Source organism: Folsomia candida, unplaced genomic scaffold (genome assembly GCF_002217175.1).
Source record: "Folsomia candida strain VU population unplaced genomic scaffold, ASM221717v1 Fcan01_Sc037, whole genome shotgun sequence".
NCBI lineage: Eukaryota > Metazoa > Arthropoda > Collembola > Entomobryomorpha > Isotomidae > Folsomia > Folsomia candida.
The window spans coordinates 301,863-320,416 of record NW_019091229.1 but is presented as its reverse complement, the minus strand read 5'-3'; the positions used below and the strand labels follow the sequence as shown (position 1 = coordinate 320,416).

The window sequence follows — 18,554 nt, the reverse complement described above, 5'->3', positions numbered from 1 at the left end:
GCTAAATCCGACCAATGTATATCTAAAAATGAACACCCCTCAAAACGACGAATTCTCCCACCCTCAAGAAAAATGACCGCCTCCCTCTCAATGAGAAGCATCCGACCAAAAAAACGTCACAAAACAATCCCAGATGCCTATTGAACACGTTAATCGTGTTATAAATCACAACTTTGAAAAAGCAGTCCTTAGGAAGGCGAAATTCGGAACACTAAAATCATCCAATGTTGTAAACAAAAAATTAACAGTCCGAGGCTGTTTGAAGGTCATGTTGGGAGTAAACATTCCGAATTTGTCGTCACGTTGGAGGGGGCACTCTGCTACCTTTAAACTATAACAGGATAAAAATGATTCGCTTCAGAAACGACCAGAAGCAGGTTTCAAACTATGGGTCTGAAAAGAAGGAAAAGCTGTCTGACGGATTTCTGGTGGTTGGTGCAATGACGAGCCGTGGAGTGCTAGAATTGATACCTGTTGGGTCTAATGCAAAAATTAACTCGAAGCACTTTATGGAGAGTGCTTTACATACGCTTTTGGAGGTCAAAATTCGAACGAAGCAATTTGAGGAGCTTTACAAAGTTTGCATCCATAACGATACTGCATCTTCACATACTGCTTGGTCAATTCGGCATTACGCCCAAGATTTATAAGAAAGAACCGGAATGACCTCGACATCTTATTTCGAGGTCCATAAGCAGTAATCTGACACGGGTCAGATGGATTTTTTCGGGTTTGGATGCCTGAAACAAAGCATTTTCAAGAGGAAGTCATGAACTTTGGTTGGGCTTTGAAAAGTTGTAAATCATGAATGGGATCTTGTCTCCCCTGAAACGTGTCAAAATGTGTTTGGAGGTTGGAAACCAAGACTCAGACTTGTTGCTAGGAAAAATGGAGAACACATTGAGATCGCTAAAGTAATTCACAGTCATCGTGTTCAGAAGTTATAAGGTAATTCATACTGTTCATATAAACTGCGGACACCCTCTGTAATATATCAGGTCTCTAATAGTATAGATTCATGCTTGATAACCGGCAGTAATTCGCAGCTTGGTAATCTGGTAAAAATATTGAAATGTTTAGTTGTTCTTACAGCCAGCTTTCAACATCCCATCGCTCAATAATAATTCCAGGCACCGCTTACCCCGTCAACGGTTCGACCTACGCCCACATTCCCGTGGCAACATATCCCTCTCAAAATTGTTCCTTTCGCTCCGTCTCCAACGTATTTACCGCCCTTTCTAAAGAATCCTTATTCAACAAGGACCCCACCTTCGCCAAAATCATGGCAAAAATCATGTCCTGCAAGCACACTTGTAACTTTGTGGATCGCGAGCCGAACCGGATCGTAAATTGCGATCCGATCCACGAGCCAGTCGTGGATCGGGTCGTGGATCGCGAGGCAAAAGTTACAAATGTGCCTGCAAGGGAACCACGTTTGTCCCCCAGTTCGTCGCCCAGCTAACCCGACTCGTAACCACGCCCGACGTCCTCATCTCCGAAGTTGAACAGTTGCCAAAAATGAAAATGATGGCAGAAGAAGTCGCACCTCAAAAGGATTTCCAGATTTCTACGGACAAATTAATCCATCCGATCTACATCGGCGTGGGAGACGACCTACTCGGTCCTGCAGTGAGAAAGATGCTGAGATCCTTCAGTGAAGCCGGGTATTTCGGGTATTACGTCAGATCTATTAAGGAGGCGGGATTTTTAAATTTTTGGGGCAAGATGGACCGCACATCCGATCAATAAGAGGAGACGAAGGGAAAGTGGGGGAGTTGTGAGACTAAATATGAACCATATCAAGCCAATGATAACGCTTTGCTTGATGCTGGAACTGATCGGGCTGGTGTTGTTTGTGAGGGAGGTGGTAATTGGTAGGAGGAAATGTGTATGGTAATTTTATGGAGAAATTTTCGATAACTTTAGGGGAGAAATACATGCATACATACACAATTGCTTATTATAACATGCCGACCCTTCTCAGAAACATCGCTCACGTCCAGACTGGAAATTCAGATCGTTTACTTGTCAAAAACACAAATTTCCATGAGACCCATTTTATTTTGTTCGCTACAAAAAATGAGCACGCTCGTTGATCTTTCACAAAAATTGAGATTTATGAGTCCCCAGTCAGCATAATTTGAGGTAATTTGAGACTGACGGTGCCGTAGTTTCTCATAATTCTCAATTTCTCTGAAAGTTCAACTGTGTCCGAATGGAGAGTACCTGTATTTTTTTATTTTTCACAATGCAGCATGAATTTTAAACGAGTTTCTTGCCAAAATCCCAGGTTTTCAAAATCCTGTAATTTTTAGAAGTTAGCACCAAGTTCGCGCAATGACCACAAGCACAGATAAACCGAGCAATTTCACGAATTTGTTGCACTCATAATTTTCAAAATTCTTCGCATTTGCACAAGTTCCGCAGTAAATGTTGTTTTTAGGAAAAACAAATTTTTCAATGTTTTGAGATTTTTAGTTTATGTATGAAAATAAGCTTAACAAAGTGAGGCAAGATGAGTCACAAAACAAAATAAAGCGGTAAATATGTAAGTTCTCCCTATACTCTTGGCATTTGGTAAGTAATTTATTAATTCTCAATTAAATTAATCGAATGAAATTAATGTCGGCTAAAATCTTCCAGATAGACCCTTTGCTCCCTAAACAATGAAATAAGAGGTCGAATCCGCTTATTAATTTACTAACCAAATGAATGGATAACGAGGTATGTAGGTGTAGATTTCTAAATTTTGGCAATTTCAACATCATTTAATTTCATGACATTATAATAATTTAATTAATTGGATAGGAGGGAACCGAAATCGACCAGGATGACGTGGCTGCTGAGGTGGAAGATCCAAAGGTGAGAAAAATACGGCTAATGAATTTAGCCAGTTGCAATTTGCAATTACCTATTTTTGCAAAGGAGATTGAGGAAAGTATAATATAATCACTGTTTTATTTGCACAGAAAATGTCGAAAGATGCATCCCCCAACTGTAATAAAAATGGGACGGGACACATTTTGCAAGATTTACTCTCCTCCACCATCCATCTCGACAGATTAGATTTTAATACCCCACCGCAACGACACGATCACAACTTCCTGAAAATTGAGGACGATAACTCATCGCAAGAATTAAGGCGCTGTTCGATCTGCTCCGAATCGACAAATCTGAGTCCTCTCCCCCGAAGAAATGGGAATTCTTGCCAAATTCGTTTTAAGTCAGGGGCAAATTTCTCTCATTTTACAAGCTGAAGATCATCCACCAATATTTTGTTGTAAAATTTGCTCCTCCGCGATCCTCTCCTTGGCCAAATTGACCACGCAAATTGAAAATATTACCATTGCTCTCCGTTCCGTCATTTCCAGCAGGAATGGACTCTTTAATCAGCTGCGAAATGATTCCAAAATTATTGGTAAATAATAATTTACATATTTGACTAATCGTGAGTAATTGAATTATATTCACTTAAATAGAATTATGGCGTGAAATAGCAGCTTGTCCTGCTGACACTATTTCTAACAATAATGACGATACTGGATCCTTTGAAGAAGAAGAATTCTCCGTAAAATTCGAGCCAACCTCCGAAGACGAAAACTGCGACGACGACGACGACACCACGCCGGCAGAGAGTGACGACTCAGACGGTGCAAATTTCGATGTTCATGCCGAATCAAAATATGTGTGCACAAAATGCCAACCTAATGTCACGTTCACCCAGTACGATAGCCTCATACGCCACATGAAGAACAAGAATATTCACCCAGACATTTCCGATGCCTATATTTCTCGTGAGTTTTACCACATATGTACTTAACTACCTATAACAATTATGATTATAATCCGTTCGAATGTACTTATCAACTTATCTTTTAGACTTGCAACTTCGCTTAGCACCAAAGAAATTTACGTGCAAAATATGCAACATGAAATTCGCCAGAAATACGGACCTCCAGCGACACTTGAGGAACAAGAAAATACATCCCGTAGCCGCATTTGGAAAGAAATATGTTTGCAAAACATGTAACGCCACATTTACCAGACTTGACGGCTACAAGCGCCACATGACGAACAAGAATATTCATCCCGACCTTTCCGATGTTGCTATTGCAGGTTAGAGTACATACTTTATACAAAATTTAAAAGTAAAGTTATAATTTCCACTTTGTTGCGTAGCCGCATCAAAGAAACACGTTACAAATTCGAATGTTGAATCAGAACATGTCTGCAAAATATGTCAACCCAACGTGACATTTACCAGGCATGACGCTTGCCTGCGCCACATGAGGAATTATCATCCCGACAGATCGGATGCTTCTATTTCCGGTGAGTTTTATTAAGTTACACTAACATTTAAAGTATTTAAATCATTCGAATTTATTCATTCATTTAATATTTAGTCGTGCAACCTCGTTTGGCATTAAAGAAATTTATATGCAAGATATGTAACATGAAATTCACCACAAACTCGCATCTGCGTCAACATTTAAGGAACAAGAATATTCATCCCGACCTATCCGATGCTGATATTTCCGGTGAGATTGCGTACTTCATACAAAATTTGAAGTCAATTTCTAACTTTAATTTCTTTCCTTAGTCGCATCAAAGAGAAACGTTACACGTTCGAATGCTTCTATTTCCGGTGAGTTTTATTAAGAACAATAATACTTGAAAGATATAAATCATTCGAATTTTTTGAGTCATTTACTATTTAGTCGTGCAACCTCGTTTGGCAACAAAGAAATTTACGTGCAAGATATTTAACATGAAATTCACCACAAATTCGCATCTTCGTCAACATTTTCGAAATAAGAATATTCATCCCGGCCAATCGGATGGTGATCTTGCCGGTAAGATTATAAATTATAACAATCTAATTTTTTACCCGGTACAATCATAAATTAATTCTTGGAATATATTTATTTAGGCGGCGATGGGCGTTTACTACAAGCAAGAAAAATTCCTTGCAAAATATGTGGGATGAAGTTGTCCAGTAATTGGGCTCTCTTGTGCCACGCAAGAAGCCTGCATCGAAATATTACCCCTGCCACTAATTCTGGTAAGATTGATTACACACTCCATAAAAAACATGATAAAAAATTAAAATATTTACCCTCCTTATCCTAAATTTATTTACACAGCGGTATCGAACACAACAGATCGGTGAGTATAAGTGCCAGTCAATCAGTCAATTTCCTGATCCAGACTTTCCAGTCGTTTTTTAGAATTAAAAAAATTTAATATTTGAGAATAGCCTTACTCGCTTTAATATAATTATAATTTGATTTCCCACAATTTTTAATTAATTTTCATGCATTTTCCTACTTGATTAAATACAATTTTCAGTTTTTTTAATCCAAGATTTCTAATTACGAAATATACATTATCCTATTTTTTTGCAGGCTCATCCCTCTAAAACGGAACCTACTTCCATGTTCAAAATGTGACAAGAGTTTCTGCTCGAACTGGAAGTTACTCCGACACAAACGCTCCATTCACGGACAGGTTCCTTTTATGCGGAAATGTACCCGTTGCCCGCGCACCTTCGCGCACTTGAGCTTATTGCAAATGCACATGCGTAAATGTTACAATGTTCCAATTGTTCCATGCAAAGGAGCGCGTCATTCCTGTGCCATATGTTCAAAAACCTTTGTCACACCGACACATAAGAACCGTCACGTTGAACTTTTCCATTTCCTGGACAAGACGTGCTGCCCGTACGGATGCCCGACCCAGTTTGGCTCGGAGGCTGAATGGGTGACTCATTTGGAGGGGTGTGACTCCCCAAAAATGGTAAACAAAAAAAACACATTTTAATTACTTCTTCGGGCGAGTCATCATTAGTTTTTTTAAATTTTTGTTATTAGAGTGCAGAATCGGAATGCTTTTGCCAATATTGCCCCGCCGTGTTCCGCAACATCCTCTTGCAGATAGAACATCGTCTGCGCGTACATCCCGAAAGGTGCTACCCTTGTTCTATGTGTGGACAGAGACTTACCCGCCTAAGTGCTCTACGTAATCACGGGTGCGGTATGAATGCAACCACGTTTTCGGAATCCAGTCTCGAAACTGAATCAAAATATGTGTGCTTAGTCGCTGCCGGTGAGTTTTATTAAGTAATATCAAGAATTGTAATCATTCGAAGTTATTGATTCATTTACTATTTAGGCTTCAAACCTCGCTCGACATTAAAGAAATTTACGTGCAAAATATGTAACATGAAATTCACCACAAATTCGCATCTCCGTCAACATCTGAGGAACCAAAATATTCATCCCGGTCTTTCCGAGGCCGATATTGTCGGTGAGATTACGTCCTTCGTACAAAATTTAAAGTGCATTTCTAATTTCAAGTAAGTTTGTAATTTAAATTTGTTTCGTTTATTATTTAGGCTTGAAACCGGGTTCGGCATCGAAGAAATTTACGTGCAAAATATGTAACATGAAATTTACTAGAAATTATCATCTCGTTCAACATTTAAGGAACAAGAATATTCATCCCGGCCTTTCCGATGCTGACATTTCCGGTGAGATTACGATTACATACTTCATACAAAATTTTATACTGCATTTCTAATTTAAATTTGTTTCCGTAGCCGCATCAAAGAAAATCGTTCCAAATTGGAATGCTGAATCGAAAGTGTGCACAATATGCCAGCCTACTGTGACATTTACCAGACATGACGCTTGCCTGCGCCACATGAGGAATATTCATCCCGTCAGATCGGATGCTTCTATTTCCGGTGAGTTTTATTCAGTAATTATGTATAATACAACATACTTGAAATATACAAATCATTCGGACTCATTATTTAGAATTGCAGCGTCACGTATCACCAAAGAAATTTGCGTGCAAAATATGTAACAAGAAATTCACTACAAATAAGCATCTCCGGCGAGATTTGAGGAACACGAATATTCATCAACACATTGCCGATACGTATATTTCCGGTGAGTTTGGTGCCAGAATGGATAGAAAGAAAGATTATGCATATTAAATCACAAGTTGTAAGATTAGTAGCGAACCTCACACTTAATTAGTCATTAATTCAGTTTAATTGTGTATCATATCCACTTTTTCGAAGATTTCTATAACGCCTGTTAATAGTTAGTTTATTCGCAAGCAAGTGTGATTTTTGGTTAAATTGGATTCCCTGCAATCCAATTATAAATATGTAGACATACATATGTAGATTTGTTTCTAGGCAGTAGTCCCAGTGCTTCACTCCGGACAAGCTTAAGCCAAGGAGCGCGTCCGTCCTGCGCCATATGTTCAAAAACCTTCTCCACATCGGGAAACAAGAATCGACACGTCGAACTGGTCCACTTCCTGGACAAGACGTCCTGCCCGTACGGATGCGCAACCCAGTTTGGCTCGGAGGCTGAGTGGGTGACGCATTTGGAGGGGTGTGACTCCCCGAAAATGGTAAAAGAAAATCCAAAATTTTTAGTAATTTTTTATGCCGGACATCATTTTTATTAGCTGATTTTTGTTACTAAATAGAGTGTAACATCCCAATGTCTTTGCCAATACTGCCCCGCCGTGTTCCGCAACATCCTCTTACAGATAGAACATCGCCTGCACGTTCATCCGGAAAAGTGCTACGCATGCTCAGTTTGTGGGAAAAAATTTTCCCGCTTACATTTTCTCCATGACCACCGTTGTAAATAAATGGTAAAAAATATTTACTGATAATTTAAAATAAAGACAGTAAAACCCGACTTATATACATATATGTACTTTTACTATGGGTGTAAAGCTGCAGACCAAATTTTCGAAAGTTTTTGGTACATTACATATGTACATACACCGCCCTGCATAATTATCATGAAAGATATTGAAATGTGTAATATCCAACTTTGTGATATGACCAGATGGCGGATATGTACATATGTATCAATAACTATTTCATACCAAACTAGATAGTACGTCATAAAAACTCGTGCACCAACATCCCATATAATCATGATCTCAAACATGCAAACATATGTAGTTTTCGTTATTTACATACATATATTTTAGTAATTACAAAGCTTTAAGGTTTAAATATTAAATACTTTTATATATGTATGCATGTTTTGTTTTTTTTAAATAAGTATTTAAATATATATTTTATATTTTAGGCTTTTAAATATAATTATTGGTCGTCAATGATTATTGAAGACATTGCCTAACAAATTGCCAGGTTTCGCCGGAATTGGAACTGGTTGTGCTGCATAAGCCATTAAATGAATTAAATGAATGAATTACGTTATACATCAAATCACGAGCTCAGTTCATAAATTATGCAACGCGAGAGGGGGAGGTTGGTCTAAAGCAGTGTGTGCAAAAAGGCAGCCTTTTTGCTTTTTCTGCATGCCTTTTTGCCTTTTTCAATGCCCTTTTGCCTTTTTGCCTTTTTGCTCGATTTTTGACGATTGAACCCGATTTATTGTCGTTTATAAGGTATTAAAGAAATTGCAGAATCTGCAATATGTTTTTAAAATTGTATTGGAGGGTTCTGACTTTCATCAATACTTCAAATTAGTTGAATACTTTTCCCCAAATATCTTCAGCGTTGTTTCTACATCTCCATCAGCTTAATTAATCAAATTTTGACACTAGAGTTCATATTTGCTAAAAGTATTAAAAACGCAATGAATAACTTTCACTTTAATTTTATCACGGGACTCTCGTCTCATCTCGCCCCAAATTAGCAAAAGGGCAAAACGGCAAAAAGGCACAGATTTTTGTGGGGCAAAAAGGCAAAGAGGCAGGCAAAAAGGCACTGCCTGCCTTTTTGCTCTGCACACACTGGTCTAAGGCTCCAATCACACATGTTAAATGGAGGAGAGGGTGGGGTCCGAAAATCGTGATTTTTGCATTACATAGTTTATGAAACGGCGCCCATGAAATTGCACTCGCATATTCTACTTACGTTTAGTTCCTGACAATGATCCGACGCAAGGTACATGTCCGTGGCAGAAATTTGCCCAGATGGAACGCTGACCAAAATTAATTTGGGGTGGGTAACTATGAGACATGGATGAAATAACGAAATTTTAAGGCCTGTCAAAATCTGGTAAAACTTAATACGTAACGGAAAACAATTTGCTGTCCCGTATTATCTGAACATTTAAGTAGTATTAATTTAAGTACTCACCACCCGCCATAAATTATAAACGGCATGTTATTATACTGCCGCGATTTTCGTTTTGTAGACAGAGGTTTTTAATCTAGGGGTCAAGCTTGGCGAAACATGGGCATTTTGCTAAGAAAAAAAACAGAATCTTTTAAATGCATGTTGAAATCAATTTGTTTTTGAGTTTTGATTACCAAATTGTTCGTCGAGGTTGGATGCTGGGGAAATGTAACAGCTTCTTCGTCCCGGTCAGAATCTGCAGGAAATATCAATTAGTGTGGCACATAGTTTGACTAAATTCTCTATCCACTGGTGAGAATAACATCAAACTTTCTAAATGTTCAGTGAATTATTGAGGATATGATTCTCAAAGTTTTTATTACTACTGACTGCCTGAAAGGTTAGCTAACGTAAGAATCTCGATTTTTGACTAGTGACTAATCTTTTTTATTACTTATTGAATAACAATTTAGAACGTTCAGCAAATAAAGATTAATGATTACCCTTTGAAATTATTCACAAATTAATAAATAATGATTATCGTTTAATTTGAGTAAGCGTGTACTTCATCACGGTAATTAATTAAACAACTCTGCAAAATATAAAGATTTTCACCTCGTAATGGATCTGACAATCGTCTCATGGATCTTGAATCCGTCTCTAGTAAAATTTCTCTCGTGTAACGTGTAGCTGCCAAACAGCTTGAAACCAAAATTGCGAATACCACTGGTAGAAGTGACTAAAACAGGGAAAGAAACACGACAAACATCGGGAGAATTATTATTTACGGACATTGTGGATGTACAAATGAGAAAAACTTTATTGTTTTCTAAATGGTGTCAAGCTTTCGATCTCGAATTGTGATCGCCTTCAGGACGGAAAATATTACAAATCGATTATTATTATTCCCACAGACTTGAAATTTAAAATTTAAATAATTTATGGTTGCTTGATAAGTGGAACCAATAGCGACGACCAAATTGGGTTAATCTCCATGCCGGAGTCCTTGTTCATTGTGTTGGGGGTAGAGCATGCAATACCGGGACTGTTTCTCAAAACCGGTATTCGGTATTTTCGGTATTGGGGACGTCGGTAATACCGGTATTACCGACATAAATCGCGAAATATTATCTCATTAAAATGAATCAAAAGAAATTGTTTTGCAATCTGCAAGTCATTACATGAATTTATTCATATATTCCTGACATTACACGCTAAATATGTATATATTTTAGTTTTTAATCCTATTAATCATAACTCAATCAATTTTTTGGAAATGTGATCTTAAAAAACATAGGTGATCTAATGTGTCGTCTCTCATACTACTCCTTAATTTATTGCATAAATATCCACTCGACGAAAACGCCCTCTCAGATTCAACGCTGGTCGGAACAATCCCAATTAAAAATTCGTATGCTAACTCTAAATGAAATCCTCTTTTACCTCCGTCTTCGAAGAGTTTCATTTCCTTCTTAATTGTCGTGGTCAATGATTTTTCCGGTTGAACTTTGTGTAAAGGGCTTGATGACAACGCTGCTGAAATTGCCTTGTTCAACTCCGTCGTGAGGTCTGACTTAAACTTTTTAACCTGTGATGGACCAGGTTTTTCTATAATATTAGTTTCACCTTCCTGCAGTTCCGATGCATCATCATTCATTCCACGTAACCGACATATTATGTTTCTTATAAGTGAACATATTTTTGTAGGCTTCGGAATTGAGAATATCTCATCTTGTTCACTATTTATATACTGCCCAGTATGTAAATATTTGAATAATCCAGATAGTTCCGTTCTTCTTTCTTCAATTCTTGTACGAAGAGCAACACCCAATTCCAGTGCCAGTCCAGATTGTTGCATGTCTAGCTTTTGAATCATGAAGTTTAAAGCTGTATCAGCCGTCAGCAAATTCGCGTCCCGCCTGCACAGGGCTTCAATCGTGGCTTCTATCGGTTTTAGCGCATCAACAATGTCCGAAATTCTTGCAAGCTCCCAATCTTTAAGATGAGCGTCAGATCTCACGTCCACCAAAGCTTTTTTAATTGACGCTTGCACAGTGTAAAATCGTTCCAGCATTGCAACTAAACTATTCCATCTTGTTTTACAATCTAATATGAGGGACAGTTCTTTGCCAAATTCTTGTTTTATATAAGTTTGTAGAATTTCATTTTTTAAAGGAGAGCGGCGAAACATTCTGACAATTGTTCTAACTTTGTCAATGACCGGTCGTAACGTGTGACTGATGACTAGATCCTCGTCCTCGTCTTCATCGATTTCTAAGAAACATACATTTTTTGCATTATACATAAGAACACGTACATTAACTTTCAGCTAACAATATACTAGTCAGTAAAAGCTCATTTATGCACTAATTGATTCTCACCTTCAGAGTCTGAGTCAGAATCACAACAAGAATCGTCCTCGCAAGGTGCTAAGTTGTCAAGATTTTCGTTCTCGCTTTCATCAGCTTCAGGAGTTTGGTTGATTTTCTTGTACAGAACATCAAGGACGCCAAGTTGAATGCCATGTGCGAAACATAATTGCTGATACGTCGGAGACAATCTTCCAATCTTCGTCATTACAGAGCTGCCATCGGTAATGATACAAACAATATCATTTTCCAGGGAAAGATTCAGCAGCCTCAATTTATTCGCAACCATTTCCAAGCACTTTTCAGCTGGCAAAGATCCGTGAATGCGAATAAGGCCCAGATTCCAAAATTCTTGGGGTTTACCATGTAGAATTACATTCATGTAACGCCTGTTCTTAATCGAACTCCATTCGTCAAATGTTACGCTAAATTTTCGCCCAATGCGTTTGAGGTCCAGCACGTGTTCATTTTCTGTTGATTTTATCTTCTGCGAGTAACCAATGACGATTTTTTTGATGGTGTGAGCTGATTTTGGTAAATCTGTGAAACCGTCGGATTTGAGAGCCCGGCGTAAATCTGTTGATGTCGAAAACACCGAAAATGGAATTCCGTCCTTTGCTGTCATTCTTGCTAGAGTTTCTTCGAGAGATTTTGTTTTCTTCTCAAAGAAATCCGAAATCGGCTTAACACTTTTTGCCTTAACTAAAATTATAAAAAAATGCTTCAAATTACTTATATTTAAATTAAGTGTCGATGGTTGAAAATATATTTATGTACAAAGATATTACCGCCAAGCTCAGAAGGATTCAAATCTTTTTTTAAAAGATCGATATGATGTATGCTTCTCAAATGGGTGTTTAAGCCGGATGTCGATCCTCCAGCAGTTTTCAAAACTTTTTGACAACTTGTGTCCATGCATTTGGCTGTTTTCCCATCTGCAACCTCTTTTAAGAAATAATTCCAAATCGAATCCTTGTTTAAACCTTGCTGAGGAACTTGAAAATATTTTGGAACAGTTTTTGAACTCTTGTCAAGTTCTTCGTTTGTTGCAGCGGCAACTACTGCCATGTTTATTAATTATGAAGAATTAACTTAATTAATAAACAAAAAAGTGCAAATATAGCGAGGGTAAATAATGCAATGCAAGGGAACATATGACGAGTCGGAATATGAATTTGAGCTTGAATGTAGGGAATGTATACCAGATGGCCTCAAATGTATGAATTTGTATGTGAATACCGGTATTGAACATTGGAATACCGGTATTCGGTAATACCGGTGAATACCGGGACTGGAATACCGGTATTGCATGCCCTAGTTGGGGGTTCTTTGTATGTACAGAGCCTCCATGAATTTTCTATGAAAATATCTTGGTTCATGAAAAATTAAACTTGCTGAGTTAAAATTGATATCATGTTGTGGAAATTCTATCTTGTGTGTTGCAACTGCTGAGTTTTCTTTTCGTTTTTCGGTGTCCTTGATGTGCTCCTTTATTCGTGTTTTGAATGGACGAGATGTCTCACCAATGTAGGTGCTAGTACAAGAGCATGTAATTTTGTAGACACCAACTTCATCTGTCTGAGTTTTCTCTTTGTGGTTGCATAACATATTCTTCAGTTTTCTTCCGGGAATATAGCCAAATTCGCAATTAAGTGTTCGTCGTAAGTAATGGGTCAGTCTGTATGTAATTGGACCCATATACGGCAGAATCATCCGTGGCTTTTTGTCATTATTAGGGTTGTCTGAATTTTGATTGGAATTTGCAATTTTCATTCTCATTTTTTCAATACGCATCTTGATTAAAGACTTCGGATAGTTGTTTTTTATCAGAGTCATCATGATGTGGTCCAACTCTTGATCTAGGAATTCTTGGTCACAAATGACGAGAGCTCTAAAAACTAAAGCGTCTATTACTGATAATTTATGAGAGTAATGGTGGTAAGATTCATAATTCAAATAACGGCCGGTATGTGTTGGTTTCCTGTATATATTTCTGTGGATAGCGCCATTGTCGTCTTTGATTAGGAGTACATCTAAAAATGGTATCTGGTTATTATCTTCTTCCTCGACGGTGAATTGAATGGAAGGATGATATGAGTTCATGATACTCAAAAGTTGGTCTATGTAGTCCTTGTGGATGCATGCTAAGCAGTCGTCTACGTATCTCTTGAAAAATTCGATGTTTGGGTTGTTGATAATTATTTCTTTTTCTAGAGATTGAAGGAAAAACTCCGCAAAAATTGGGGATAATGGGCTGCCCATTGGTGTTCCGTCTGATAATTTGTAGAAACGCGAGTTCCACGAGAAATAGTTTGATTTCATGCATAGTGATATTAGTTTGATAAGGTCCTCTTTTGTGAGACTGGTGTACGTTTGCCAAGCTTGGGATTCTGATAGCCGAGTTTTGATGTAGTTAAGGGTTTCTTGTAGGGGTACTTTGGTGAACAGGGATACCACGTCGAAGGATACGAGTTTGTAATTTTTTGGGACATGAAATCCTTTAATATCCTTCGCGAAACTGTACGAATTTCTAAGGGATGTGGGAAATTGACCTGTGATTGACTTGAGAATCTTGTTGAGGAAGAACGATAAATTATAAAGGGGTGAATTTCTGAAATCAACTATTGGGCGTAGTGGAGCTCCTTGTTTATGGATTTTGGGAAGGCCGTAGAAATTTGGACATTTGTGATTTCCTCTGGTTATTGTGTCATATTCTGCTATACATATAGATTATAATTCGGCATTAAAGTTTTGTACAGTCCGGGATAATTTTAATACCAAGCGGTAGCAACTTTAATACCGAGAAATCAATACCTGCGTGACTATATCAGATTTCTGACAATGTGCCTGTGAAAGGAGAGTACTTACGCATATGTAAGTACTTCCAAATTTACATATAGATCAAGATAATATTTTGTCCATGTGTGTAAATGTTTACCATGTTAAGTAATCCTCGTTTAGTACACAGTACAAACTTGACTTTCTCGTTGCAAATTATAAAATTTTAGAAAAATCCTTAATTTTTAAAGAAAACTAACCAATCTCAGTAAGCGTTCCTAACCAACTAAATATTTTTCTTCTCATTATCACAAATAAGCTATACAGTACATAGATTGAGGTACTTTTGACACGATTACAATCATGCAAATCAACTTTATGAATGGCAGACAAACGGGTCCTGATACTAGAAATTTAAGTACGTTATTGAAACCTAAATTACTCCATAGTCGGGTACATACATAAACCGTTACAAATGTTTCAAATCTAATGGTATGTATATATGTAAATCAATCCAATCCCAGTTGTCAATAACGAAGAGGTCTGCGTGTTATTCATTATCCGATATCAGATACGGTATGTATTCGGATGCAATATTGTCGTCCGATTTCGCAATAGATAATACCATTTCAATTACACATGCATATGCATCGCTTCACGTACGTAATCGGTAATTATCGTTAAAGTGATGCTTCCTTAATTCCTTAAATGAAAGAAACTTGTTTTGTGACCTATAATACATATGTACATACGACCAGTGCAAAAGTATGGGTACGCGTGGAGTGATTTTCTGCGATGCAGTGACTATATATATATATACCTAGTCAGGTAGGAAGTTCTTTGATAAACGTTTTTTCCTGCAGAAACATAACGGGAAAGAATTTTTAATTAAAACTTCCCATATGGATGCATAATATACCTGTGTATAATATAAAAATACTAAGTTTCCAAATTTCCTCTTTTGGAGTACACACGCTTGATAAATCTGATGGACGGCCGGTCGCTTGGAGCACGCGCGGTTTCTACCGGAAAATGGTCACAAGCGTTGAGAAACAAAATTTGAGAAATTCTGCACCAGTGGAAGTTTTAGAGCAGGCCATGGTCTCAATTTTAAGCCCCAAGTCATAATCCAGACGATTAAGGTCTGCTATTACCAATGGAATTTTTGTGACCAAATAAAATCGATGAAATGAGATCATAGTCAATTTTGGACAATTTTTGCACAATATGGCTGAGCCGTTACCTTCTAAGAAATTCAGTTTCTATTTTTCAATAGGCCGGAGTTCAAAGGTTTTACAGTAAGTTTTGCAACTTTGGTAATGTAATTCTTGGCTTGCGCTGTAACCCTTTCAAGAGAAAAATGGGGTTTCGCTTTTTCCAGGAGATTAATTCAAATCCAAACCATCAAAGACTTAGGGGGATGAGATCTTCGACGTTTTCTATTTGCCAGGGGTATGTATGATTTTTGCTTAGTGCAAATTCTTTAATTTTCCTTGTTAAATTTACGCAAAGCTTGGGATAAGTTTCCACAGGAAAGTGTGCGTAATCCGAGCACTCCAGGAGAGGAAATTTGGAAACTTAGTATTTTTATATTATACTCAGGTATATTATGCATCCATATGGAAAATTGTAATTAAAAATTCTTACCCGTTATTTTTCTGCAGTAAAAAACGTTTATCAAAGAACTTCGTACCTGACTAGGTATATACAGGATGCGCGCCCCCAATTTTATTACCCATTATTGATCTACTCAATATTACGCAAATTTTTAGCCATCAAACTCGAAAATAATCGTAAGAGGCCGAAAAACACGATCTCATTGTATATATGTATCTATCTTAATAATACGGAATATGTAATTATTTTGCAAAACTCAACATATAGGAAACTTTGGGGGCCAAAATAGAAGCAGCAGTCAAATTCTAGTCCAAAAGAAATTTATAAATTATTTCGAGTCATACTAAAGAAAAGATTTGGTCAAAATTAGCAAAACATTGGCTCATTTTGGCCAGATCTCGAAAACTGCTGGCGAGCCACCCCTATTTTATTACGGATTTTTGATCCACTAAATACTACGCAAGTTTTAAGCCATCAAACTCGAAAATCGCTAGAGCGCGAAGAAACACTATTTCATTGTATATATCTACCCTAATTATTATTAATAGTTTACCCATCAACTTTTTCAAAATTATTCCCCGTTCGCCAACAGCGCCGAAATTATCAACGAAACCATATTCTCAATAAACAAAACTTTCGTATTCCTGTCCAACTTTATGAAACGGTAATCAAACACTCCCCTTTACGAAAAGCTCCTCACACAAACGAAGAGGAAACTAGACGCTGCCACCACCTGGAAAAACATGGTGCAATACCATAAACGCAGCTCCCTAAAATTACGGTACACGAATTTTTCCCTCGCCACGTCCCAGATGACGGGGAGTGGCCCGAACGTTGTCGTCTAAAAAAAGGCCAACTCTTTATTTTGACCCCACGTTTCTTTTCAACCGGAGGACGCAGCTCCTTCGGGGTTCCTGCATACACGGCCCCATTTATTGCAGTATTTCCAGCAATAAATTTTATAAGGAGGGGACCTTTGGTATCCTTGTAAATGGTCATCATCAATTTTTTTGTCAGATTTTTGCACTTTTCAATTCACGGGCGGTGGCAACCCCTCGTGCTTCCAATGAGGGAATTATTATTTGGTCACCGGGTCATAATAGTAAACCCAAGTACCATATGCAGCCAATAAAATATTTAGCAGGTTCCAGTTTTCATTTAATAGGTTAAAATTTGCATTGCAAAAGTCGACTCGATCCTGTTTGTGAGATGCCGAAAGCAATTTTGGTACCCAAGGGACGGAAACCATTTTCATACCTAAGTCTTCAGTTAACATGGAACAAATTGCTGGTTTTGGAACACCCATCTCATCTGCTATATAGGACAGTTTCAATCGCGGATCTCTCATTATTGGTTCCTCTAGTTTCCGGAGCCTTTCTGTGGAAGAAGCGGATTTTGAGCGTCCTTGCGACTTTTTGCCCGAGACCTCGTTTCGCCATAATTAAAAATTATTGACCCAATTGAATTTGTGTTTCGTGTTGGGCAGTTTTCATTGTACATTTTAAGCATTCAACCATAAATCTGCGACACGTATTGCCTATCCAGCATTAAAAATTAAATCACACTACGATATTTAATTTGCAAATCTAGCATTTTTTCCGTCGAGGTAAAGTTTGCCGATTTATTGCTAGTGTTGACGTTAACCTTAAGAACTGAAAAAAATCACAGCCTCATAAATGTATTTGAAGTTTGTTATTTCATCACAATTTTGGTCAGAAACAGTGCGGAACATACCTTTTGAAAATTAATAATAAAACACCTACGTACATATGGGTACTTGCGTTTGACAAAATTAAAATGCAGGTAGTCGTCGAAATACTGACAAATCAAGCTAACCATTTCCCACTAAAACTTTCGCATAATCCAATTAAAAGAAAATCTGTCAGGAAATGAAAGTCGAATCGATACACGTGTCTGTATTTTTTTACTTCATGCATTACATACATACACTAAATGTGGTATCTTATAAAACGAATATATGTATGTAAGCCCCTATTACAAATATTTATATTACTTGCTTTATTAAAATCGACGAGGCAATTAGACTTTACAAAATAAGTTCCTGACATTTTAGTTTAATTATTTTTATAACTATTTACACACATAAGATATAAAATTGAAATTAAATACTCGAGTCAGTTACATAGATCATAAGGATTATCCACGCAACCCATGTATGGACATGACCAATCAATTTATATTGAATAATCATTGGATAAATTTCATGGTAAATATGACGTTGCTGATTGTTTAGTGAAAGCCAAATTAAATCTTATGAGATATTTCTAGATAATGAAAGTTTGGATTTCGGGGAATTTCTAAGGGGGCGGTGCATGTACGTATGTAAAAAACTCCTCCCAAATATCTATCCTAATTTGCATGAATCTTCCAGCTTTCTTTCTATATTCAGAGTAGGTAGCGTACCATACTTCATTTAAACTTCACATTTAATTAAGCCAATTTCTATTTACATTGTTCTGAACATTGACGTCAAAAGATTGGAGAAATATTGAAGAATGATTAGACACTAATGCACAAGTGAAACATAACCTTTGTCCGTATGCCTGAATAGTCGTGATACATCATGAAAATAACATCTGATTCTTTGAATACATCAATATCTGATTATCCGATATTGATGACTTTTTCATGTGTGGTAGAACCCT

At 37.3% G+C, this 18,554-nt stretch overlaps 2 protein-coding genes and 1 long non-coding RNA gene across 3 annotated transcripts; 1 reads left to right on the top strand and 2 right to left on the bottom strand.

Moving 5' to 3' along the window:
- Nucleotides 1-1,108: 1,108 nt before the first annotated feature.
- On the top strand, nt 1,109-7,724 carry LOC110860995 (zinc finger protein Xfin-like). Its single transcript, XM_035860907.1, has 20 exons — nt 1,109-2,577; nt 2,644-2,724; nt 2,809-2,862; nt 2,970-3,418; nt 3,480-3,794; nt 3,880-4,116; nt 4,180-4,329; nt 4,404-4,538; nt 4,601-4,645; nt 4,719-4,853; nt 4,931-5,062; nt 5,145-5,166; nt 5,406-5,796; nt 5,871-6,105; nt 6,172-6,306; nt 6,395-6,529; nt 6,599-6,745; nt 6,819-6,953; nt 7,208-7,428; nt 7,507-7,724. Exons 4-20 carry the CDS (start codon nt 3,196-3,198, stop codon nt 7,672-7,674), a joined length of 2,961 nt encoding a protein of 986 aa, XP_035716800.1. The 5' UTR covers nt 1,109-2,577; nt 2,644-2,724; nt 2,809-2,862; nt 2,970-3,195; the 3' UTR covers nt 7,675-7,724.
- Nucleotides 7,725-8,080: 356 nt separating this feature from the next.
- On the bottom strand, nt 8,081-14,546 carry LOC118439485. The gene is made up of 6 exons (XR_004837450.1): nt 14,432-14,546; nt 9,740-9,863; nt 9,319-9,380; nt 9,146-9,253; nt 8,921-9,015; nt 8,081-8,215 (listed from the first exon to the last, which is right to left on the bottom strand). It is a non-coding gene; the product is annotated as an uncharacterized LOC118439485 (long non-coding RNA).
- Nucleotides 10,280-13,094, bottom strand: LOC118439484. Its single transcript, XM_035860810.1, has 2 exons — nt 11,506-13,094; nt 10,280-11,398 (listed from the first exon to the last, which is right to left on the bottom strand). The coding sequence occupies exons 1-2, from the start codon at nt 12,116-12,118 to the stop codon at nt 10,383-10,385; spliced, it is 1,629 nt and encodes a 542-aa protein (XP_035716703.1). The 5' UTR covers nt 12,119-13,094; the 3' UTR covers nt 10,280-10,382.
- Nucleotides 14,547-18,554: the final 4,008 nt, after the last annotated feature.

What these genes read in the sequence shown, in the direction of transcription:
- LOC118439484 (XM_035860810.1), bottom strand. Translation starts at nt 12,118, where the DNA reads ATGACAGCAAAGGACGGAATTCCATTTTCGGTGTTTTCGACATCAACA. An exon ending in TTCTGACTCAGACTCTGAAG is followed by an intron (nt 11,399 to 11,505) that starts GTGAGAATCAAT and finishes TATGTTTCTTAG; the next exon opens with AAATCGATGAAGACGAGGAC.
- LOC110860995 (XM_035860907.1), top strand. Translation starts at nt 3,196, where the DNA reads ATGGGAATTCTTGCCAAATTCGTTTTAAGTCAGGGGCAAATTTCTCTC. An exon ending in GTATCGAACACAACAGATCG is followed by an intron (nt 5,167 to 5,405) that starts GTGAGTATAAGT and finishes ATTTTTTTGCAG; the next exon opens with GCTCATCCCTCTAAAACGGA. An exon ending in GGTGTGACTCCCCAAAAATG is followed by an intron (nt 5,797 to 5,870) that starts GTAAACAAAAAA and finishes TTTTGTTATTAG; the next exon opens with AGTGCAGAATCGGAATGCTT.